Raw genomic sequence first — 26315 nt, forward strand, 5'->3', positions numbered from 1 at the left:
CCCACCGCGCAAAGGTATATAACGCCTTTTCCGTTGCCTTGTCTGTTCCATCACCAGACCACCCCCGCCTCTTCTCTAAGATAGACCACTTTGGCACGGCTCCTTTGCTGTGTAACCCTATGCCATCCAGAGGGGTCGACACACACACAAACACAGAGACCCCTCAGCAGAGCTCCTGTGCTTTAGCAGCCTCTGAGACACAGACGAGACCTTTAGGTCTGGAGCTGTAGCGGGGCATGTTTTATTTTGGGCAGGGAGCATCAGTCTCTCCCCCTCCCTTGGAAGGGAAGAGTCCAGGCAAGGATGCAGAGACCGGTTTTTAAACACGCGGAGCTGAGAGCAACAAGCTGCAGCCTTTAACCATTCAGCAACATTCAACAGGTAAAAGCCATCCGCCACCCCGTCCCTCCCCCGATTTGCTCGTCTTTATTGCAGAATCCCTCCCCTTTGGAATGAATGAACGCCCAAGGGAGCAAATTCTGCTCACTTATACTAGAGATTTCATCTTTCTTCACATTCTGGGTTTGAAAGGAGGTGGGAGGCGCATGCATTGAAGAACCGATTTAGTGCTTCGATTTGGGTTGAAACACGGCTCTGTCGAGTGCAGATACGCACTTTGCTGTTATGTCTATTTCTCTGCATGCAGGAACGCATTTGCCACGCTTTCCCCCAACCCCCTTGTTTGAGAAACTGCTTTGTTTACCACGATCACTTTCCAAAGCAATGGAAAGTCAGGCAGGAATCAGGACGTGAATAAGGCTGTTGTTGTTGTTGACTGCTTTTAAAAACACAAGCTGCACAAGGCGCCCTGCAGCGTTTGAAAGGAAAAGAGATGGCATCCCCAACAACGCCGAACTCGCTGCCTACTCTAGGCAGCCTTTGGAGCTGATATAACACCGTACAGTACAAGGGATTTGCTGGAGAGATGAGGTCTGTGCATTGGCAGTTATGCGTACAGGAGAAATTTACACCCAGCTAGCTGGCTGTGAGAGGCCCCTTTCCAGATAGATCAGCTGGTTTCTTATTTGGACAGTAGTCTGGAATAAAAGAAAGAAAGAAAAGTAAAGAAGCATATGGAGAAAGGACAAAATATTTAAACTTAGGTTGCAAGTATCATGTCACCTCCTTCCCAAGCGCACATGAATTAGCGTCTTGAGAAATTTGATGAATTTGTTAGTTTGGCTTCAGATGCAACCTTTCTCGTTTTTCTTGTCATCCCCCCCCCCCCCCCGCGCCACACACACACCCCAGCAAGCTCACTCCAGAAAGATCTGCATCACGAGCAGTACTACTGCTGCAGTAGCGTTTATTTTTGCTGCTGAAGGTTACGACTGAAACCGTTCATTGGGGTATTCAGGATCTTTTGATGATTACCAGAGGGATTGCGGTGTTGCTGGACATGTTGATTTGCAGCCCCATACCCACTTACCTGGGAGGAAGCCCCAATGGACTCAGCGGGGCTCAAAAGTTGGCATGTATAGGATTGCACAGTGAGTCTTTTGTAGCATTAACACCTAAGGCTGTGTACACACTCTCTTTTGCTCTGTATCCATTGCTGGTGGTGGTGGTTTGGGAAGCAATGTACAAATAACAGAGTATCTACCCATAAGCTATCCTGTATCTATTCTGTAATTTCTTTTGATTTTGATACTTTCCCCCCAAACAAGCTTAGGTCCAAATGGAGGGGGGGAACACAACCTAACTGTGTTTTAAACTAGTAATACACACACAGCCTGAGAGTCCTATGGCACCATGCAGACTGTCACATTTATTGTCTGCCATAACAAGCTCTTATTTGATGCCTAGTTTCTTAGTACAAATTCTGCTTCTCACACCATTTGTGGGCATTGTGCTCCTTCATTGCATTCTATTCTTCTCTTGTTTTGTGCCATCCATTCCCATGTGTTCATCTTGATTCGGCTCAGATTTTCTGTTTATGGCAAAACAACCACAGGCAGCACTGAGGTCTCTATAACAAATCTTTACAAAGAGTTGGCTTGATGTTTTGTATTCTTGTCTTCCAACCTCTGCCTAATTCCAAATCATTTATTTTTAATTGGGGTCTCTAGACCCCAAGCACTGCTTAAGCCTGCCCTGTGAACATTTGTGGCAAGAAAAGGGGTGACTCTGTACAAAAAGACTCATATAAAATGTTTTGTATAAAATGCTGCACCTCCATTTAGCTCCAAGATGGGGAACCTGTGACCTTCCAGATTTTATTGGATTCCTGTTCTCATCAGCCCCAGTCAGCAAGTCCAGTGGTTGGGAGTGATGTGAGAAGTTGTCCCACAACATCTGGAAGCCACCTGGTTCCCCATCTCTAGTTTACGTGGACCCCTGTGGAGCAATCCTAGGCAAGTCTACTTGGAAGTAAGCTCTGTTGAGTGCAATGGGACTTACTCCCAGGTGAATAAAACCAAAAGTAAAACAATACAAAGCAGCAGTTTGGAAAAATGTTTGCCACAATGGAATTGTCTTCCCTGCTCCCTGAAAGGTGAACAGGGACAGGCAAGCCCTTCTAGGCAAGATGTTCCACAATCTGGGAAGCACAACTGTGCAGCTCTCCTGCCAACCTGCTTGACCTCTAAGCAGTTTGCATAAACATATGAAAGCCTTCATCATCCTGATACCTTCCAGATGTTTGTACCATAATTCTCGTCCCATTTTGGTCTAAAACATCTGGAGGGCACCGGACTGGCGAAGGCTGAACAGAACCTGAGACTGCACAGCAGACTTGAATTCCCAAGCAGGTTCATCCGGGAGGAGGATCGCCTGCATAGCAAAGAGCCAGTAGCTACCAGCACAGCCCATGCTTGCATGGAGAGGGGTCCTGTTTCAGTCCCTACCATCTCTTCCAGGTAACTGACCTCAGGCAGCAGAGCTAGGAAAGACCTCTGCCTAAAAAGCTGCTGTCACTTGGAGAAGGCAGCTCTGGGCTAGAAAGACCAACAGTGCAAGCCAGATTCCTATCATGTTTCATGGTGTGCACATTTCAGATCCCTCATAAAACCAGCTGTAGTACCTGGCTCACCTGCTGGATGCCTGATCCATGACCCGTGTGAATTGTATGCATGCATCACTGTCCTAATTCATAAATATCACTGGGTCAGGTACACCTTCTGGGTTTGTTTTAGCAGCCTGCATGACAGCTACTACAGTCCTTCTCCTTCATCTTAATAGCTGTTCACTCTCGAGGAGCAGATGTAGATATTCTCTCTGCTTCAGCATCACTTTGCTTTGTCTAGCTCATCTCTCTGCTCCGTACCTTTTACCTTGAACGAGTTCTTTTCCCTTTATACTCATGTCCTAAGCACCATCTCTTTACCTTGGACTTTGACACCTGAAATTAGTGCTGTCAGGGCCTACCCTATTCTTGTGTCCGTAAACTGAATTAACTGTTTTTCATGCTGAATTTTAAATTGTTGTAACCCACCCTGGGATTTGCTGGTGAAGGGCAGGGAATAATTTCATCCACAGCAATAATATTAATTAATAATAATAATGTTCTGCGTGCACAAATTATGTTTTCCGTGAGCTGTGCATATGTCTGACCCCTGATGACAAAACATAGCTATAATTCTTCTTGCATGTTACAAAGTAGCAACATAATATTTGCGGTTTTGTTGTTGTTGTCTTTTTGCAATTTAATTTTCAGTTAAGATCAACAACTGACCTACAAACCTTGCTATGACTGGAAACTCCCACCTAGAGATGGGGAAGAAATTTGCTTAGTTTGCATTTGAATGCAATCCTACCTAATTTGCACTTCTTCAAAATATACACAGCCCAAAGCAGCTATCCTTGAAAATTCACACTTCCTCGAATTTTGCATGCAATTCGCTATCCAAAAATGTGTACTTAGGACCATATTTTGGGGCACGTGTGGATTAAAATGCTATTTTTGTGAATAGTGCTTGCAAAAATGCATATAAAAGGGGAAATGCGAGTTCTACACACTAAACCCTTTTAGTATGAAACTTTGCGTCAATGCAGCTGTAACGATGGGACACTTTGAAGTATAGCTGAGGGATGAGGAATGGACTTGTGTGATCAAGTGCTTCTTTCTCCACTTACTCCCTTATCCAGAGCAATTCCTATTTCTCCCTGCTGGCCTCAACAAGGGCCAGCCATTGTTTTGGCAGCAACATCAAGAGGTTACCCCCAAGGTCACCTGAAAGTGAGCACACCAGTCATCCTTGATAAGCTAAGGTTGTGTCATGAACATAATGGGAGGAAAAAAGGCCTTTTTGTCTCTAGGTGCCAATGCATTGTGAAACTTTCAAGGACACAGCATTTACCTGACAGTGATGTAATGATGGCCCAACTAGAGGAAAGCTATTTCAGTGCTTCCCCACAATGCAACAGGTAGAAGGATGCTACTTTTCTTGTTTTGGTTTTTTAATAAGCACATCTAAACTCTTATACTATTTTAATCAAATGTATGTCCACATGAATTGTTTTCACTTGTCTTACCAAAATGTGCTGTTGAAAAGGGGTCCATGCTGGATCATGTGATTTGTGGTTGCATATTGTTTCCAAGTTTTCTGTTGAGAATAGGTACATGCTTTTTCTGCATGCTGCCAGTTGTACTGTCTCTTGTTTTCTGACTCAACTAGGGGCTCCTCCAGGCTTCCTTTTGTGCTGTGGTTCTAGGCACAGGTCTGTGCTTTAAAGCAGCACTTTCACCCTGTGAAAACCTGTTCTTTACCGCTGAATTGGAGCAAACAGCAATCCCTGGAAAGCATGGGTTGATTCAGTGTTAAAGAGTGGGTCTCCACAGAGAAAGCACCAGGGCAAAAAGAAGAAGAAAAGTGTTTGTACGTGTGGTTTTAAAAGCCAGACCTGTGCCTAGAAAGCTGGGGCAGAAGATAAGTGTGGATGAGCCCTTTATGTGATATGAACTATCCATGATTAGGCTCTTGATAGGCTGAGCTATGCTAGTCCTCTCACACTCACACACATTAGCAGCCTCACAAGATCAGGGAAAGAGCGCTCTGAGAGTGGCCTTTTAACCCTTATCTCCCTTGCAATCTAAATTGCCATCTCCTGAAAGCAACTAGGAAAGAATTAGGTCAGGGGAAAGGGAAGAGGGAAAAAAGGTTAAACACCATCTCCCAGAGCAGCCCTTCTCTAACTCTAGCAAAATAACAGCCCCAGAATATTCTTCTTACGTATCTCCCATGTCACATCTAGTTTGACCCTGCAGAATCTCCAATGTTATTTCACTGAATGCACCTCTGTCTTCATCAATGCACCTTGGTGATTTCAAATGCTAGAAGAATCTGAATATCTGGCATTTTCACAAAGCCATCTTTAAATTCCCTGCTTTTTTGGTACACACTGCATCAGATGTTTAAGCATCAACATGCAGTTGTGCAAATCCATAATCTAATAGTCTAATAGGTGTGTGTGTGTGTGTGTGTGTGTGTGTGTGTGTATCTGAGACCTGCAATGCGAATGGGAGGAAGCACATAAGCACAAGAATCATGTGAGGATTTATTCCAAGGCAGCAAGGAAATAAGGAAGTGAGAAGAAACATGAGTGTAGGTTCAGACATACCCCAAAGTAGAACCTGCTAGAAATATAACTTTCACCAGTTAGGACTGTAATTTGGGAAAACAGAAGAGCAACTCTGTCTGAGTTCACTGTGATGCAAGATTGCAATAGGTGTAATTAACAGGCTTCCATTTGCGTGGAAGTCCTACACAGTTATATGGGAGTAAACCCCCTTGAACTTCTGCGTAGATATGGCTAGGATAGCATTGTTACTTAATGACATTTCTTTTACTGATGCAAAATCATTCAAGGTGTGTTCTGATGATTCTACCCAAACCCTCAGCCCAATTATTCAGAGCCTTAATAGAGATGCTGGTGAATTCTAGAACTAACTATAACCTTCAGGTTTGAAGGGCTGCCCATAACAAATGTGTTTTTGTTTGCTGGGGTTTGCTGGAACACGGCTGGGTTCTGTCAATGGCAGGGAGGCTTTGCTGATATGTAAAAATCTTAGATTGTACTGTCATAGAGGGGATGCAATTTCAGCATCTGGATCCATCTTCTGGACCTTACTGAATTCTGATAAGTTCATCATTAGAAGTGGACAACTGGAATCCCAAACTCATTTTGGAATTCCAGCAGAACCTGTTCTACTAAATTAAATTTTGTGGGAAAGAACTCAATGATTTCTTCCATCTTTTGAGCCTTATCTTCACCAGTTGCCAAGCCCTGTATTGTCATTAACTCTATGTTTGTTGTCACTTCCTATCACTGAGACTGGGAACCATCCTCCCTTACCACTGGCCATCATATTCCTCAACTGTAGCTTATTTTTAGATCCATATTTCACATGCCCTAGAATAACTAGATAGACAGGAGAGCTAAGGGACTAGTAATAAGATACGGAGGTTGATGGCACTCAGACTAGGTCAGAAGAGGCCAAAACTTCTTGCCATGTGAATCTTCACATGGAACACATTGGAAATTTATCTGCACTGTTCCTGGCAAGCATCAATGCAGCTCTCCAAACTGCTGCCCTCTCTTTTTTTTTTTTTGTTCTCATAATGCTCAATAGGAGATGCAAAGGATGCAGTCTTATGGGAAATGAAATCCCCCCTTTCACCATAGGTGATAGGATCTGGACCACAGGTGCCACCTACTCATAAACTGGGTCAGTGTGTGCATACACCCATTTCAGCAGCTTCCTGTTTTTCCTATCTCATTCATTATATGGTAGACGTTGCCACCATAAGAACTTAGAACAAGAATGCAACTTTATGTGTCTTGCAGAAACATGACTGAACTTCCTTTTCTGCCTGAAAACTGGAATGGACCAGCCAGGCTCATCCCTATCAGCAGACCTTGGTGACAAGGAACTAGCAAAACAGTGGGGATACGAGCCTCTCTCCCATTTCCTTCCTTTCCCTGTTACCAACCAAGCAAGGCTGAAATTAGTAAGGTGAAACTTTGAGCAACTGGAGGGGGCACACTCAGGGCTTCCTCCCGTCTGTGGTGCAATTAAGAGGCTATCCCTCAGTAGAGCTGCTGAGCCCTCAACAGGCAGCAAAAAGGGATAGAAGCTGCAAGGAGGAAGCTGCTAATTAACATTGCAGGGGGTTTTCGCTGCCTGGGACTTACAGCTGCATAAGCATTATGGAAATATCTTGGCCATGAGGGTGGTGTTGCTGAATACCATTAATGGTACAAAAACACCATTTTAATTCCACTTCTAGCTCATTTTCAAAAAACACTACTTCAGCAGCACTAAAGAGCTGTACTGTCAAAGCAACCTGAATTCCCAAATAGTATCCCCATGCTATAATTAGGTCATGGAACTTTCCATGTGTTAATGGAGATGGGTTTTTATAGAAGTGCCAGTCACCTGGATCTTTTTCCCTCCTAGAAATAGCAAGTAATCTCCTCAATATCAGAATTCAGTGTTGCAAACAGTTACTCAGTAAATACCGAAAAACAAAGCATATTAGCTTGCACTATTCCATAGTTTTCATGAAAATGTACTTCAAATATTGGTCCTATAGAGAAACTGAATGTGCCCCTTTTGGCCAACAGGATTATGGCATTCAGTTTCCCCAGCTACCACTAAGGAAATTTGCAGCTGTTCTGTTCCTTTGTTTTCCACTGTCACCTGCCTGGCCTTTAAAGCGTAAGGAAGATGGGGGCTCTGTTTCACACCTAATGTTACTGGGCTGAACTTCAGTATGACTTATTTTTATCAATCTGCTGTCACTTTCTGTAGGCCACAAAAGTCTTGCCATTGACACAGCCTTTTGAGGTTAAGAAGCTTAACTAAGGAAGTCTTTATTTCACTACTCCGAATCTCTGAAGACCTTGGAAGGAGAGGGGAGGGATGGAGAAGCAGAAGCAGGGAAACAGCATCCTGACACACACACACCGACACACACACACACACACACACACAGAGAGAGAGAGAGAGAGAGAGAGATTTGCATGGAGAGACAGTGTGCAATCAGGGTGGAATCTACACACACGTTAAAAAAAGGTTCCAAAAATGCTTTTTAAAGGGTGTTTTAAAAAATACATTGAATTTTCCATAAGGCTCACCATTGCCATCTAGTGTCACATTGTATATTGCGCTTAAAAGACACTTAAAATGTTTTATTTGCAGCTGTATAGCTGAGTCCCAGGTGGTTTGTCTCCCATGTTGCAGGTGGCGGGGAGGAAAACTGCCAGGGTGAGGGGCAAAGGAAGTTGGAGGAGAGGCAGAGGGCTGTCCATGAATTGTTGGAAGACTGAGGTGGTGGTTTGAAGTTCCTTTCATTTGTTGGCTTAATCTTGGGTTGTTGTAGTAGCTGAGGGGTGGCCGGTCCTAAACAACTTGGGACCAGGATATCAAAGGGATCATCTTATTCCCTATATACCTGCCTGATCACTGAGGTAATCTGTGGGTGCCCTTCTTGTGGTGTTGTGGTCCAACACCAGAACAGAGCAGGGGCGAGGAACCTTTGCCCCCCCCCCAATGTTACTGAACTCTGCTTGCTGGGGCTGATGAGTGTCATAGTTCATTAGCATGTGGAAGGCCAGAGGTTCCCCTCCCCAGGATTAGAGCCTTTCATGTTTGCACAGTGGAGCATGATTCCTCTGTACTTTTTGTCTTCTGCTAAATCCTTTTGTTTAGAAGTATGAACGTGGAATTTTTTTTTTTAAAAAAACTTTTTTAAAAAATAAATTGCCTGCATATTCCTATCAGTGTACCTAAGAGCAATTCATAGGCAGTTAAAAATGTATTGCAGCTGCTTTATTGTATTATTCTTGTATGTTAATTGATGTGTATACCTGGGCTCAGCCTAATGGGACACACATGAATCTCTCTCTCTCTCTCTCTCTGTGTGTGTGTGTGTCCCTTTAGTTGATCAATTTCTAGGAAAACATAATAGACTACACAAGCACCATATTGTGAAAATCATGAGCCCTAGACCTGATCTGTTGGCCTGTTTTTATAAATCCAGCCCTGGGAAAAGCAATCCTTTTTGCAGGGAGAAGGGGTGGGGTCTGGAAGAGAGAAATGAAGCACTGAGCCAAGTATAGATATTGTCTCCTGTTCCACCAGCTTTCTGAAAACCAGCGTTTAAGAACCTCTGGCATGGAGGGCAGCTGCCAGTTTTCTTCCTAGCATGGGAGAAAGCAAATGCCATATCAGTAATGCAACCCGCTGTTAAGCAGCCATGTGAATAGAAGTGAAGTATTAAAAAGGTAAAGGGACCCCTAACCATTAGGTCCAGTTGTGGCCGACTCTTGGGTTGCAGTGCTCATCTCGCTTTACTGGCCGAGGGAGCTGGCATTTTCCACAGACAGCTTCCAGGTCATGTGGCCAGCATGACTAAGCTGCTTCTGGCGAACCAGAGCAGCTCACGGAAACGCCATTTACCTTCCTGCTGGAGCGGTACCTCTTTATCTACTTGCACTATGATGTGCTTTTGAACTGCTAGGTTGGCAGAAGCAGGGACCGAGCAACAGGAGCTCACCCCGTCACGGGGATTTGAACCACTGACCTTCTGATCAGCAAGTCCTAGGCTCTGTGGTTTAACCCACAGCGTCACCCGCTTCACCCATGAAGTATTATTGAGTTTTAAACTGTCATTGTAGCCTGGGCCAGTATTCCACCCAGTAAGGACTCTTACCTTTCCTTCACGCTTTTCAGGCATAGTCTGAGCTTTAAACCTCTGTGTCGAAGCATTCTCTTTTTTGCTCCAGGACTTTCCCCATGAAAGCCCATTCTTTAATCAGAGCTAACAGCAATGCATGCAAACCCCAAATTGCCATTTGTTGCCATAAGTGTGGATAAACCCAATGTTTAGTTTAGCACATTTTCTGAACTCATAGACTCATGATTAAACACTCTTTCTCTCTTTTTTTTTAAATAATATTTATTAAAGATTTTCAAATATAACAGAAAAAGAAAAACATCCAAATTTAAAACCTAATTTTCATTGGCATCCTTCCAGGACTTCCCCTCCTCTCCCCCTCTTGTATTCCAATTCTTTCAAATAGATTCAACAAATTCTTACCCCAAATTTTAAAATTATTTATCATTGACCCAATTTAAAAAATATTTTCCCATCCCCTAAAATCGACCTGTTCCCTTCCACGAGTTCCCCTCTTTAATATGCAATACAGATTAAAATAAACAGAAAAATAGAAAAAAGAATACAATGTAATTTAACACCCTTTGGATTCCAAATTTCCCTCCCCCCTTTCCCGGTTGCGTTCCCAATGTCCGTCAATATCTACTGTCATCCTGGAGCTCCCACATCTAAACCACAGTCCTTCACCAGTCCGCTTTGCCGTCTTTTTATTAGTCTTTGCCGTCTTTTGGTCATCTTTGATTTCACATGTCCAATCTTGGAAGGAGTCTATCTTCCAACTTTGTCCAGTTCTTGTTATTCTTGTTGTTCTTGTTGTTCTCTCTCCTCCTCTTTTTTTTTTTTTCCTGCTCTCCTGCACAAATGTTCTAATTCCAAAAAGCTTCTAATTCCTCTGCAGAGGCTTTGTTATTCAGGAACAAAACATTACGTCAAGTCCCTTCCATTCTTCAATAGATAAATCTATTGGCTCCTTTAGTGTGTAGACCTCTGTAGACAAAATAGTGTTCCATTTCTGCAGTTTCCCAGGAGATAAAAAGTCCTATTCAAATTCGATGCCAACAATACTTGTAGTGTCCCACAGCTCCTCTAGAGGGATTATAGTAACTCAGTTTCCTTCCCGATCACACCCAACAGTCAAAGTAACTTATTATTCCTTGTTTTAAACAATTTATATCCAATTTGTAACAAATGTGACCAGCAAAGTCCTCGTAACAAAGTTCTCTTTTTGTTCTTCCGCTTTGACAGCTCCTTTGACAGCTGTCAAAACCTCTATTTCTCCTCTCCCGGCGCTCTTACGGATCGCTCCCGGGGTTTCCAGGGGGGGGGGTTGCCTTTTAATTCATATTCCACTTTTCTCCTCCAGCCCAGTCTTATAATTTTCCATCGCGAAGTTAATAATTTTATCAAAACAAGGTTGCACTCGATCTTAGTTATCAAATCCTTTGCTTTAGCTCCTCTACAACAGGGGGGAGGCTGACTTCCTTTTTGCACCTCCCCCGCTCGCTCTGAATTTAAAAAGAATTTTTCCCCTTTTTTAATCCAAGTTCCAATTACTCATGGGTTATTCTTTTAAAGTCCAAATTTTCAATGGAAGAAGTCAGCGCTCTCCGTCGAATGGCATGCGGCTTCGCTCAGCAGGGGAAGCGGAGGACTCACAGCACCACCCCCCCCCGTCACCCGCTCCGCAGCCTTTAAAAAGGCTCCTTCGCGGGTCGGGGGGGACGCAAACTGTGCCCGCCGAGTCACCATGCCCATGGGTTTCAGCGCCCATGGTTTTTGAGGTTCCCCGCGTCGCCGGCGTGATAGAACCCAGCCCCTGCCGAGCAGGCTCCCTCCGGAGCTCGGATGGAGTCCGCCATTCGGCGATGGCGCCAACCCCGAAGTCGATTAAACACTCTTTCTCACGGCCCATGAGCTATAGCCAAGAACAGACCTTGGTTACAATTCACAGGTAGGAAGAAGTGTGTTCAACTATGAGCCAAGGTTCAGACAATACCTTGACTTTGCTTTGTGTGGAATTTTAAAAGACCAGAGAAGAGCAAAGCATCCAGGAGCCCACACATTCACACAGTCCCAAGTCAGCCATAAGGCAGCTTGCCAGGATATGCAAATCAGGCTATTTTGTCCAGATGCATTAGAAAACCACTCAGGATATCCAAATGTGAAACAGATTTAATGACTTATCTCATTCAGTTTCTTAAAATATGGAGTCTTTGATCATCTGGAGCTCCCAACTGAGGCACTTACAGAGGGACAGATCATCAGTGGGATAACAGAGATATTGCTGTCCTGTTAACTGGCCAGTTTTTCTCCTGGGATCATCACTGATATGTTTGAATATTTTCTAGGATTGGAGAAACCCACAAAATGTTTATTGCCTATGAATTATGGAGGGAGAGAGGAAAATCTCATCCGTTTACTTCAGCAGGCAGAATTTTAATGAGGGGAATAGTTTTACAGTTAGACACTGTTTGTTGCATAGCTGAGAAATTAAGTCAGTAAAATTCTGGAATTGGAAGAGAGGTTTCAGGTTTAAGACACTGATGTTAATGGAGTGCTGAAAATCCACACCAAGGAAGGAATTTAACGTAGCACTATAGCGATCATTCCCTCAGCGCAAGCATTTCTGCTTGCCAGACAGAACAATCCACCCTCTCCTCCCCCTGCAAGCTGGTCTGGGGGCTCTCCCAGTCCTGCCAGAGCCCAGAGGGAGGTGAGGTGGAAGCCCCACTGTGCTAGTGGAAGTCCTCACACAAGCTTCCACCAGCAGGACTCATTAGCTGAATCCATCCCTAAGCAATATATCACATACATTGGTCAGCAGTCAACTAAGTTTCATTCAGAGCAGGCCCACTGAAATTAATAACTCTAACTTTATTAATTTCAAGGTGCCTACTCTAAGTAGAAGTCAGTTGAATAAAGGTAAAGGTAAAGGGAACCCTGACCATTACGTCCAGTCGTGACCGACTCTGGGGTTGCGGCGCTCATCTCGCTTTATTGGCCAAGGGAGCCAGTGTACAGCTTCTGGGTCATGTGGCCAGCATGACTAAGCCGCTTCTGGCAAATCAGAGCAGCGCACGGAAATGCCATTTACCTTCCCGCCAGAGTGGTACCTATTTATCTACTTGCACTTGGACGTGCTTTCGAACTGCTAGGTGGGCAGGAGCTGGGACCAAGCAATGGGAGCTCACCCCGTTGCAGGGATTCAAACTGCTGACCTCCTGATCGGCAAGCCCTAGGCCTCTGTGGTTTAGACCACAGCGCCACCCACATCCCAGTTGAATACTGCCCATGAAATAATCACCTAAAATATACTGTGGGTGGTAGCCAATGTTTTTCATATACAAAGTAGACCCACTGAAACCTGTTAAACCTCTGGCATGTCACATTGATTTCAGCAGGTCTATTCCAAGCATGACTAGCATTGTACATCATTACAGGACAAAGAATACTGGCCCTAAATCAAGTCTTCCTGTTGCCATTTTATATATTCTTTTGGCCTTCAGTTCTACAAGTCACATTCTCCAGTAATCTAAATATTTAGCACTGTTGCAGTCCTAGAAATACCAAACAATTTCTTCACACATTCCATTTTTTAGTTGTATGCTTAAGCTTGCATTCGCCTAAAATATGAAATGGAACAGAATACAGGTGGGAGATTTTTACACAGATACACTCAGTGCTAGGGTTGGCTGCAGCCTCTAGTTATGTGCGCACTCCACACCCATGGCAAGCTTGGGTTTGTTGCTGTGTAATGTGTAAGACATCCTTTATTTATAAAACAATGGGATTTATCTTCAAATAAACGTGTTAAGGTTTAATGTGGCAACATTAACAAAGCTATATTGATTTAAAACTAGCTCCGAGTCATGCACAGCAGCAAGAAATGTAGAGAAGGTGCCAGCCTGGTGCCCACAACCAGCTGTGAAATACAGGAATCCAGAACTCAAAGGCGTCTGGCGGTCAAGCTGCCCTCCTCCATTTCACTAATGGGTTAACCTAACCATCTGCACATTGGTGGACATCAGAAGGGCTCCATGCACATAGAGTTGTTCCATGCAGCACAAGGAGCTCCACACATGATGGTGCACAAAGATATAGTGGAGATTGGTGCATTAGAGCAAATGGGCCACTGTCCCACCAAGCTCAGGCTGTCTTCATTGCCTGCCTCCTTACTTACTTACACCAGTCCAGTTGGTGACACTGGCTATCAGCCTCCTCCACCTTAATCTCAGTGTTGCCTTTGTAGAATTCAGCAGGGAGGGGAATGAGACCAAAGCATAATCAGTTAGCTATGCCAATCCATCTGGGTTCACCTACTGTTGTTCTTCACCATTGGGTCCACCACAGGGTCCATCATTGGTTCTAGTTCTATCTACTGTTGACCTCCCCATATTTTAACCTTCTGGCCCCAATGGGCACCAGCCTTCACTGCAAGTCAAGCCCTTCTCATGCATGCCACGCACATAGATGGGGGCACACCTGCTAGACATGAGGCTGCATCACCTCATGAACCCTTCGATAGTTGAAAGGGCTGCAAAAATTCATTATCCTCATAGTGCACCGTCTTTTCTTGCTCCCACTCTGCTCTCTAGCAATTTGGAGAATACTGTTGTTAAATGTTCTTGCTTAGTGTCACTTCCAGTTTAGGCAAACAGAGCCAAGGCTTTGTGGCTAAGTGACACTACAAGAGCCAAACCTTTGTTTCTCAGAATTTTTATTAAAGGCTTACAAAAACAAGTCCAGGTCACATAGAATGGTACCAAGTAGAAGCAACAGAGGAGGTGGGGTGGGGATATGTATAACATTGTCTAAGCCCTTGAGTTGCTAGTCTTGGGAGGCTAGAAGCAGGATATTGTGCCCTCCCCCTTTTTTTGTATAATGAGGGAGAGGCAAAAAGTGTTTGAAGTTGGCAAGCTAAGAGATGCATTTATACTGCAAGGTGTGGCACTCTTTGCACCAAGTCAGGCACTCCTTGCAAAGTATTAGCAGCCATGGGTCCTCTGAGAACCCATTTGGCTGTCGTCTGGGAGCTGGCTTTCATCCCAACCGATACACCAATCTGGTAACTTTGCCAGAACCACCACCATGCTCCCTTCAAGGCAGGAATGGTTGAGGTGTGAGGGGGAAGAGGCCTCCTAGGTGCACTGGGCACCAATTCATGCTCAAGATTGCATCCTGTATCATCAAAAGCATCCATGTTAGTCAAGAGGTGAGACACTGGTATGCCTTGTCATTTTGAAGGCTTAGGTGGTAGAAAGATCCTTAGACTCAGCCATAAACTCCTAAGTTTTCCTACTGCTTTCACTTTCTTGCTCACAACTCAAAAGTAGTTAAGGAAAATTAAACATTCCTCCTTGGTTATTAAGATAGGCCCTAGGCTTGGCCAGGAGAAGTAGGCAAACCTCTCTTTTTACTAAATTAAGAAATTAGGGTACAGAACAGCACGCGAGCTAATTTTTCAAAAAAAAAAGAATGAAAAGCTGATCTGGAGATAGCTTTTAAAAAACAACTAGATTATTGCCACTTGAGTTGATGCTGTGTCCAAGTGTAAATGAAGTCAAACTTGGAGAGATGCTCCCATTTGTGAAGAAAATCAGTAGCTGGGTTTTGAAGCAGGCTGCTGGATTTGAGCTGGGAAGTGAAGTCATCCTTTGAACACAGTTCCTTTTTAGCAGAGGGAACATCAGCACTGCATAGAAGTATTGCCTCAGGTGTCCATCAATCACGGAGCAAGCCAACCTGTAAAAAAGAAATAAAGAAAAACCACAAAATGGCATCATGCAGCCATAGGTAGAAAAATGTCCCCAGAATCGCTGTCCGGTGACTCTGTTGGATTCCCAAGTACCATCTTCCCCAGCTAGGCTTGCAGGTGTCAGAAATTTTTCTCTCTGAAATATGGCAACCCTAGCCCCAGCCATCATGGTCAGTGGTCAAGGATGATGGGAGTTGTAGTCGGACAGCATCTAGAGGGCCACAGTTCCCTGCCCTCACTCCTGTAGTAAAGGAAGTTTATGCCGCAGGTAAGCACTTGTTGCAGCAACACACATGTGCACCCTCCTGACCCCAGAGGGCAGTGCCCCTGCAGCCCTCGCTCCAAGAATGTGGCCACAGCAGACAATGAACATCAGGTGTTTGCGTCCAAGAAACCTTCACACTAGGAAAGAGCCATCACATTGCCTATAGATGGTTGGGGAATGCATTGTCAAGGGAGGGGGAGCAAAGAGGCAAAGGTGTGGTGCCAACACAGCTATTTTTACCTTCCGTAGTTAAGCCTGAAGCAAGATGCATTGAAAGCAAACCAGCTTTTACAGCATAAAGCAAATTCACTGTCACTTTGTTGGCCTGGGGGACTGGAAGCGGCTTGTGGATAGGATATGGTGTGCAGCCAAGTCATCCCTTGCACGGCTGAGAATCCATGCTGGGTGCTCCCTGCTCTTTACTACCAATGTCTATTCTTGCCTCTTACCACCCACAAGCAACACACAGGTGGAGCCTCGCAACAGCTATTTTCTGCCCACACAGATGCCAGCAGTGTCTGGTCCTTGCCTGAAGCAAGGTCTCCCTGCTGGAGAGTCCCAAAGTCACGGCTGGAGTCCAGTCTCACAGCCAGTTTAGGCAATTTTACAGGCTCCCATTTTAACTTCTTTTCCATTGCCCAAAACAGTATTGGTGAGATTGGTTTTCTGTAATCAAGTAGGCATAGAGCCTTCGTGTGTGTTGAGACATCCGTCAGTGACCAGGTGGGACTGGTTCATCTAAGAAAGGAAGCGCACATCTTCTGGCATAAAACAAAAAAATAAAAAGGAACTACGGCACTGAGGTTACTTCCAGAATACCTGTTTATTGAGCATTCGTTACAGTTTGTTTGCAGAGACGTTAGCTATGCTGTGTCAAGCTATGCTGTGTCAAGCTAATGTTATTCCAGACTTTCGAGTGCATTTTCCCAACTCTTTCCTGATTGCAGGAAGTCCAGTTTTAGGGGGAAATGGCTTTGCAAAATTTTAATTGCACAACCTGAATTTGCCTGTGTGTGACTGAATGCCACCCCAAAACAGCATCCATCTGGAAGCTCACTATTACAAGTTCTCTGGTCTAATAGACTATAGGATGATTAACACCAGCACACTCCCCTCCTTCTTTTGTAGCTATAATAGCAATGCAAAATGAAGCACTTTGAACCGAGGTCTAAAACCTAGTGTGCCTGGGACAGAGATCATGTGCATTTTTCAGCAAGCCATACTGGTACCAGTGCATGCCGGTCAGTCAGGCTCTGCCATTCTTCTTTGAGCCAAGAGAAAATGTAGAAGACTTGGTCAAGAATAATACTAGCCCTTGCAAAAGTAGAGGGACTACAGTTTTACCTTAGCAGTTCAGCAACTGTGGCACAAGTTTCAAGTTTCCTCACATCTCAGTCATCTCTCCAAGCTGAACAGCTGGTTCTATATTCGACTCGGGGATTGCAAATTACTTTTCCATCTTGGAAGCTATTCTGTTCTGCTGAAGCTAGAGGTATACAGTTGATTGAAGGCTTAAATATAAAGTGACACACCAGAGAACAGTAGAGGTCCCAGCAAGAAGCAAAGTGATTTGGCACCATCTTAAAGGAAATGCTTGTTAATCCCTGGCCTTTTCACGCTTCTCTTGCTTTAGTTAAGTTTCGACTTGCAAGTGTCCCAAACTATCAGAGGTCCTTGAAAAGTTACTCAGCTGCACAGTCACGATCAGTTATAAAAATGACTGTTCAGTAAGACCACACAAAATGCCACTGGGTCCCTGCACTTATTGTTCAGCCATGTGCGAAGAATTCAAAGCAGGAACTGAGGTGGAGGCAGGGGAGGAGAGAGCGGTGGGCCACACCAGATTTCTAAGTACATCACATGATCCCAAAGAAAGGTTAACGAGAGCTTCTACCATCCCTGGCTCCAAACATGAAAAATGATATTAAGCAAAAATTCGGAGCTGGAAAAGGTTTTGGCATGGTTAGAAGTGGAAAATGTAAACACATTCTCGGAGCAATCACAATAAGGATTTTATAGATTGGAAGATATCAGGATACAAATAAAACCACCATGCTTGGGGAGTGGGGAAGAACAGCCAAGGTTTTAAATACTGGTGCCCTTGAAAAAACTCTCCTGCAGATATATTCCACCAGTTTTTGCTTCCTGTTGGCAAGTGTAAGGATCAGTGATTTTTTTCTGGGGGGTACGCATACCCCTAAACATATGAGTAGGAAAATGAGAATACCCATAAACATTTTTCTAGGGAAAAAAGCACTGGTAAGGATTATTATTTGGAATAAAGGTGAAGAGGAGCCAACTTCCTATGTTATTACTGACTTGTAAGAAGCAAGAAAAGCATTTAAAGGTGACCTCACATCCTTTCAAATTATTTTTGGAGATAGCATTTGGTGTATATGCAGCTACCTATTAATATACCAAAATGGGCCTACAGTCCAACGTTTGTCCCTTCTCCATCTTTAAAAATCCAGGTAGGTGCGTGACAAAACAAGTTATCCAGGACTTGATCCTGGATGAGGATGGCGACCTGATTTGTGTTACAGAGACCTAGTTGGATGAATCTGAGAGGCTTATTCTCTCTCTGCTTTGCCCACTGAGAGTCTCTGTATAGCAGCAGGCAATATCTGAGTGGTGAGAAGGCAGAGTTGGAACAGGTCTATCATGATTGCGCCATTCTGACCATTGGCCCTCTCTGGCAGTCTGCTTGGTTCCAGAGTGTGTATTTGAATTGCAGTAGGCAATTGTCATTGCTCCCAAACTACAATTTTGCGGGGGGGGGGGGGCACACTGGGAAAGAGGGGAGGTCCTAGGGAAAAAACAACCCACAAGCAGATCCCACAGGCCTGAAGTCTGCCCATGTCTGCTCTAGCATAATACGCTATGCTTCCTCCTGTACCATATCATGGTCAGAAGAGATTAACATTTTATTGCTTCTTGTGGATTTGGATTAAGATTTTAAGCATCCTGAGAAAGAGGAAGCACAAATCAACCATGGTTTCTGTTTTCACCAGGGAGTATTTGAAAAAGGGAGCTCATGCCTCTCCTTCAGGGTGATTGATGCAGGCCTTCTTTGAGTGTTACAGGGTGATTGATGCAGGCACATACCTCTTTGAGTGTTACAGAAGCAGCAATTCACACTCCTCAAACATGCAAGAACTACTTTTTAAAAAGAAAAAACTATGGGTAGACATGTTAACCCACGAGAAAACCCAAAATCCGCATTTGGGAGTTTCAGACCTACGCACGTATGTGGCAATTTGTGCAATATAAATATATTGTGCTGCCATTTGGGTTAAAGGTGAGCTCCACCAACTGGTAGTTTGCTGTACAAGTATTCACCAGAGCTATGTTTTCAGTCAGCTCCCAGTCCCTAGATTCCAAGTGCAAATCACCCTTAAAATGACACTTGGAGACACGGTTCTGCAGACAGCGTTTTCTAGGCCCCTTTGGTAAGAGAGAAAAAAAGTCAGCCTTCCAGAGGAGAAATTAGCTTGTGCTGAAAGACAAACTGCAACCTAGGCAAAATGCTGCTTGAGCCACTTGTGTACCCTGAAGTGGAAACATCTGTTCTCCATATCAAAGGCTCAGGATGAGCAAAGAGGGCTTTTCCATCTCGGTAGATGCTTTCCAGCTCCCGGAGGTCCTGCTATCAGCTGCGCAATGTGTTTTGGCTAGCACACCACAGCAGCTGAAATAAGCACACGAATCACCAAGGAGAAGCACGGAGGACCCGATAGCCCCAGTGAACTTTTACGAGTGATACTCAACACCATCTATTGCTGGAACCTGCAGCTTGTACATCAGCTTTCTTAAGCTCTCATGTTGCACAGCTCACCTTTAGCTGACTCTCTGTTCATAGCATAGCAAAATTGGGGGAGCCAGCATGCAAAGGATCACGTCAGGAATCAATGTTGTTATCATAGATCGAATAAAGGCTATATAAGACAGTAGCAAGCCAGCATCTTTTGACCCAAATCTGCCCCATTCAAATATAAAGTGGGAGGATGGCTTAAAAAGAATTAAAAAGATCAGGGCAAGGAAGGTGCAGGACCTCAGGAATGGGGTCAGCAGCATGACCCCTTTCTGCATGCAGACCTCCTTCACACAAGCTAACGAGTAAAAGGGATCAAGGAGATTGTTGAAATCCATACAGATACTTAATGGACAAGATCTTAAGACCTGCCTTGTACATGCATCACCTCAGTTGACGGATGGTGTGAACCAAGTTCTCTCAGGTGCCATGAACCAGTTTGGAAGTTCTAGCCGGGGTGTTTGATCTCAGACGGCTCACTGGTGTGATAAAACATGACCCAGTCTCCACATTGTTCCAGCTTAATTATCCAAAGCAGGAATAGGTGGAGCAGAATTGTTTTCACCCAGTTTCTTCAGGATTTTTAAACCGTTGGTAGTCTTAAGTACTTGGCTAATGAATATGTTTTGGTCTTCCCTACATACATTAGTAAAGACTCATTTATGGAGTAAAATCATAATGAACAGTCAGGAAGTTTATATCATCAACTGAAAAATACCCAATTTTTATTTCAGGGGGTCAAGATGCTGATAACTGTGACACCACCCCACGAGCCGGCCTCCCTACACTCACAGGCTCCACCCCCTCCTATTCTACCAAAGCCTGGAATGGACAATCTTAAATTACAGAGACTCTTGAAAAAAGCAGCCAAGAAGAAAGCAACGTTATCAGCACAGCAAGCCGCATCATTCCGGACCAGCCTCTCCCCTGTGAGTGAAGCCAGCCCAGACTTGGAGCACAATGACCGCTCTTCCCCGCGGAAGCCTACAGAAACCACAGCGCACATCACCATCAACCTCCCTCCCCGCTTTTCCATCAAGCCTGTGACCCACCACGTCTCATCTCCCTTCCCTAAAGGAAAACCTTTCACGTTCACCACTGCAGAGCAGAGGAGCATTTCGGAGCATCTCAAACTCGCCATCTCGCCCTCCCCGTCGCCATTTCACAGACAGAGCACCCCTGAGCCTTTGTGGCAACCCAGAGGAGACACACACATACACTTGCCCTCTTCGAGTGCCACACATTCTGTGTTCATTTTCCCCGAGCACCCCGTTTCCCCCACACCTGTGGTGGTGGAGACCCCAGCAGCAGTCACCCATGTTACCGAAGCACACGCCTACATTCACAGCATGCAGGCACCGCAGGCGAAGACCCCCATGTTGGAACAGTCAGCAGGGTCTCCCAAGAGGCCAACCACACCTACCCATTTGCAGACAAATCACTCACACCCGCCACCAAGCCAGGCGCCAGCCATGCCCTTTGCAAGCCAAACCAGGCCAATTAGTCCTAGACTAGAGATGACTCCAGTCCCTGAGCCTCCCATCAGGACAGTGAAAACTGCAATACTGCATGTTCCCAGACAGCACATAGTGGTCACATCCCCAACTCCTCAGTTCACAAGGCCTGTGACTCCAGGAAGCAACAGAGGCCTTGAACCACAAGGCGAGGCCCAGAGGCAGCCAAGTCCCAACGCCCCTCAGAAGCCCACCATGCCAGAGGTAGTTACATCTGCTCCACCAGCTGTTGGCACCCCTGCTCTCTCACCAGAAAACAGGGCTGACAAGCAGACTGTATTGCCACAGGCACCTGCGGTTTCTCCAAGCACTGCAGGCCCCCTACCAAAGCCTAGGCCACCAGTCCCTCCCAGAAGCAAACTTAGTGGCTGGTCTCGCCTCAAAAAGCACCTGGTCGTGGAGTCGGAAGAGCCCCAGTTTCCGGTTTCAGAGGCCGAGCCAGGCAAGCCTGAGCAGGTGGGAGAAAAGAAGGCAACAGAAACCTCTCAAGAGGGCCCTGGTCAGAGAGTAACCAAGTCCAGAGCTGTCAAGATGTGGGATGCCATCTTGTATCAGATGACCGTCAGCAAAGAGAAAAAGCAGGCAGCAGAGGAAAAGGAAGTCAGGAGAGAAGGAACGTTCTCGTTCCGGCGGCGTCTGCCCCTTCTCCTCCACAGGCCACGCTTTGACGCCCGGAAGCTGAAAGAGCTGGCTTCCAAACCCATGACAAAGATCACCACCCTGTTTGAGGTGCGCCGAATCCAAGGCCAGCCACCCGAAGCACTGATGAGTTTCAACAGGGCTGCATCGGGGTGGCAACTTGAAGGGAAGCAATGAATGAATCTGCATTCCCCTTAAAGGCTTCTTTTGGAGGATGCATCCTGAGCTGAGAGGAGCTGAAATAAATACACGAGTTTGCCAAAGGAGGAATCACACAAAAGGAAAATTAATAAAATCCGTCACAGGGTTGCTGTTTGTGTACCTGCATGTAGTGACCCTAAGTAAGTGAGAAAGGGACATGAGGTGAACACCTCTTTCCCCTCAAGTCTTATTTTCATAAGGCATTCAGTTTCAAGTTGAACAGCAAATTAAAAGCAAAGACCAATAGTTTTAAAGGCTCTCAAAGGCAGTTTTATACAGTTGAATCAACTGTATAACATTTCTTAGTAACAAGGCAGCACTCAGCAATGTGTGCTTAAGGCTGCCATATAGTCTTTAGGCAAAATACACTCAAACCACAACTTCAAACCATCACAAGGAGTTCAAACTAGATTCAGAGCCCAAAGTCCTGGAGATTACAAAGGACTGATACACAAAATGATGTTGCCTGGCAGCCCTCCTCAGAGACTGCATTTCATAATTCCATCACCTGGAATTGTGCTCTGCTTTGCTCTGCCCATTCATAGATTCAGTCTCTCAAACACTGATCTCAACAGCCTCCTAATGGCACTGGCAAGTTCATATAAACAGGGTCTCCTTAAGGCACCCAAGGATCCAAGATATTCAGAGGTTCCCAGGTCAGAACCAGCACAATGAATTGCATTCACACAGGCAGGCGGTGTAGATCCCACCAGAACTGGTCTGTAATATCTTCCCTGAGCCCCAGAAGTGGGCAGAGGCATTCCACAGCAGCTGCAGGTTCTACACACTCTTCAAGGGTGAGGCCATGCAAAATACATTGCAATAGATCCATTTGTGCTGTTAGCTGAGACATAAGATGACCATGTCAAGATCCTTGTCCACTAGGAAGTGGCACAGTATGAGACAAAATATGTTATATACTACAGGAATAAATAATAAAAAATACTCTGCCATCATTTGTCATACTGAGCCTAGCTTGCAAAAGGTCACTCACAGTTTTCTCATTGCCTTGAGATAACCAGGTTAGGGAGATTTGTGACAAAAGGTATTGTTCTTATACCTGGGCAGCCAGGCAAGTAAAAGTGCATTGGCTGCCAACTTCCATGATTTATTTCCAGGACAGCACTACTAAGCTAGCAGTAAGCCCACTGTGCAAGGGCACAGAAGGACTTTAGCTTTGTACATCTTCCTCCAATAGATCTTAACCAGCTCACTCTAGGGCTGCTTCCACTTTTGCATTTACTTATTTACCAAGAGAATATGGCTATAGATGCAGCACAAAAATCAGCCAGGGAGTCATGCAACTCATACATGACTACAACCAAGCATGCCCACCCTGGCATTAAAGGCACTTCTGGTCACTTTTGCTACAGATACAGTATTTGCAGGATGCAAGTACTGAAAGCAACCTTGAGAAGGTGGTGGGCTGAAGTCCTCCACAATCCAAGTGTACTGCTGCTGATTCGCACTTAAGGCCAATTCGCAGCCATGTTCCTCTACCCCAAAGTACAGCCAAACTGTCATTCGCCACATGTCTACACACGTGGAAAAGGTATACAGCAATTCTACCACTGGGGTGCATGACACTTTGTTCCAACTACTTTAGGATCCATGTAGCACCCAATTCACACTCTGATTTCCTCACATGAGCACACAATCATGGATTGGGAGTGGATTGTTTGCACTGAGAATCAAGTGAGTTGCTTAATGCAGTATCTGCTCAAAAGAGTATACATAGGTATTGGTTTGGAGTTTTGTTTGCTTAACCCCAGCATTTTAGCAGGGAATGATCCAGAGTCAGTTCTGGACACTAGGATGCTAATGTGGCCCTTTGGACTGGGAGCATCATCAGGAGCAGAGATTGCTGTTCCTTGCCCTCACTCATGCTTCTTTTTTGCAGTTCCTATTCTAGCTTTAGAGCTTTTGTCCGCAATTTTAAAGCAGTTCTAGCAGAATACTTGGGGCAATCTGTTTTGGGATGACCTTGTGCTGCAGCCTAAGAGCTTTTTTGGGGGGGGTCATATTCTACCCACCCCACACCCCACTTGTACCATGCAAAACAAATTCCCCATAGTTTCCATCACACTGCTTAATACTGCCATTCAGTTGAGGCATTGCTGCCACAGAAAATCACAAACTTACTACAGCAGCATCACCAATGCAGACACTATGGCTCTAAGGAGAGTGTTCTTCCCAGTGCAAGTGTAACCATTTAAGCATTTTAGATGGAATTTGCAAGAGAGCTCAAAGGAGTCAGCTGCCTGAATTCTCCTAAGTGTAAAGGGAACTATAAGGCCCAGCTCCTTCCAGGGGTGCTCCAAGCTCAGGTTTGCTAGGATGGTTGCCCAAAAGATGAGGTGTTGAGTTTTATTGCCATTTTATAGCCACACAGTTGCACCCTAAGCTTTTATTTTTGCACTAATGGTTCTGAAAAGTGTGAAGTGAATAGTGATTTCTAATATTCTGCAGCTCCTCTACAGTTTCTTGTGCTTTATCATAGAGTGCAGTCATCTAATGTTCTGCTTTTCAGTGGCAGCAAACAAAACCAAAACATTTAAGTCCAGTCATGTGTAACTTGTCCCCAACAAGTTTTTAATGCCACTACAAAAGCTGCAATCTAAAGCCAGAAGACGAGGAGGAGGAAGGAGGCAGCTTCTTAATTATTTCCGCTTATACCACCTTTGCCCCACGATAGATATAGGCACCCATATCTTTTCCCCTGTAAATCAAAAAGTAGATTAGGAGACAGGAGAATTTTCAACCCCAAAATAGCACGGGCCCCTCCACGACTGCATTTTGAAAAATAAAAAGTTTATATATACAGTTTATATATTGCTGAGCACCATATGCAGTTAAGGCTTTGAAAGATAGCTCTGGTGACAAGCAAAAGTTCTGGAATCTCTTCTTAGGGAAGATTCAATAGGTCTTTCTTAGTGGGATTGAAATGCACTTCTACTTTGCCTGCCCAAGAGTTGCCAATAGGGAATGTTGCCAAGAGTAAAAAGGATGGTGAATAAGATATGGCACTAGTGATGGAACAAGGGCACTTGCCTTTTTCTTTTTTTAAAGAACAAAGGGTTAGCTAGCTTAATTCTCCCCTGCCATATGCAAAAACAGCTGTAAAGTTCAATGCTTTGCACAGGGAGAATGATCCTTGGAAGAGCCTCAGTTGCCAAAAGTTGGAGATTCCGGCTATGTTCTGGTCACCTCCCTCCTATTTTCAGCAACCTTTAAGAGTAAGGATTCTGCAACAAGCATGAAGGGCCCTTTCCTCCTCACCCGGCTGCAAAGCCAACATCTGGCTGACAGGTATGTTTTCCTTCCCAGATAGTGTGCTCCACTAACACGAGCAGTGTTCATATTGAGTCATCCTGCTCTTAAAACACAATATGGCTCATAGGTGGAAACTTCCTGCATTTTAATTTTGAGCTGTGGGACCCAAAATCCCTACAGCCACCTTTAAGGGAAGGAGCTTTAATGCATGAGTAAAGAGAAGGATCAGAAGGCATTGTGTGCTTCATTAAAGAACCAGGAAATAAGCCAAGCTTTGGAGAATTATGAGGTCTTTCAGACGTAAAGGGTAATGCACCCGAAGACAAAGGGTAATGCACAAACCAATAAATAGGTTGTGAGCTGTCTTGGGTATCAGCTGCCCTTCAAAAGTGGATGTGAAAGTCAAAGTTCAGTTTGAGTCAGTCTTCATAAATGCTCTTTCTCCAATGATAGTTTAGATGCAAGGGGATTTTGAACCAAGAGAGTACGTAGGCATATCAGGAACACAGAAAAGTAAAGTGTTAATATGGAACACAGAAAAGTGTTAAGTAAAAAGGAAGCAGGCATATTTGGAAACAGAAGTGTCAGGTAGGATGTAGTAAGAAGGGGGAAAGTAATTTGGCAAGATGGTGCCTCTGTGGGGCTTTTTCTGAGCCTATAGTTTACACTACAATCCTTCAATAAGACTCCGATGGAAACCTTTTTAAGATTTCCTTCCACAGCTTTGCATTGTCTGTACCTTCTCGATGCAGTTCCTGCAAAACCCAGCTACCTGAATCAAAGCTTTATTTTTTAATTACCTTTGTATATATAGATTGAATAAAGTGTTTCTATGGAGAAAAAAGTAAGTGCTGTCTTTCCTGACAAAATAAATGCCATGGCATTGCTGCCAGAGAGACATAAGGCTTTCCACGGCTACCAGAGAAATCCTTCTCCCTACATGCAGAAGAGATAATGTCACTGTGGCTCAAAACAGAGTCACTTAGGAATGGTACACAAGCAGCTGTGTGTACACAAGTCAGTTTCAGATTGGATGAGAATGTGATGAGAGTGAGTTTGAAGTACAAAGGGGTCACTTACATCACCCCCCCCCATATTGCTCTGCTTCACTTGCCACCTGTAATATGGCAACGGTAAATTATGTGAAGATTACTAAAGTATTGCATGCAACGTGGTCTTTCGAGCACTGAGGAAAAAATCACTAGTAGTTAATCTGTTGCATGGCCCATTGTACCTA

At 44.6% G+C, this 26315-nt stretch overlaps 2 protein-coding genes across 3 annotated transcripts in view; one reads left to right on the top strand and one right to left on the bottom strand.

Annotated features, from left to right (window-relative positions):
• On the top strand, nucleotides 1-26302 carry PRR33 (proline rich 33). Its single transcript, XM_079987295.1, has 2 exons — nucleotides 1-381; nucleotides 20186-26302. The coding sequence occupies exon 2, from the start codon at nucleotides 20195-20197 to the stop codon at nucleotides 21779-21781; it is 1587 nt and encodes a 528-aa protein (XP_079843421.1). The 5' UTR covers nucleotides 1-381; nucleotides 20186-20194; the 3' UTR covers nucleotides 21782-26302.
• Nucleotides 14321-26315, bottom strand: part of LSP1 (lymphocyte specific protein 1) — a 78173-nt gene continuing 66178 nt past the window's right edge. For both annotated transcript variants that reach the window (XM_079987422.1, XM_079987423.1), the window contains exon 11: nucleotides 14321-15362. The gene's annotated coding sequence lies outside the window, so the exon portion shown is untranslated. The remainder of the gene's footprint in view (nucleotides 15363-26315) is intronic.

This window comes from Podarcis cretensis (assembly GCF_951804945.1).
Source record: "Podarcis cretensis genome assembly, chromosome: 1".
NCBI classification, from domain to species: domain Eukaryota; kingdom Metazoa; phylum Chordata; class Lepidosauria; order Squamata; family Lacertidae; genus Podarcis; species Podarcis cretensis.

What these genes read in the sequence shown, in the direction of transcription:
- PRR33 (XM_079987295.1), top strand. Translation starts at nt 20,195, where the DNA reads ATGCTGATAACTGTGACACCACCCCACGAGCCGGCCTCCCTACACTCA.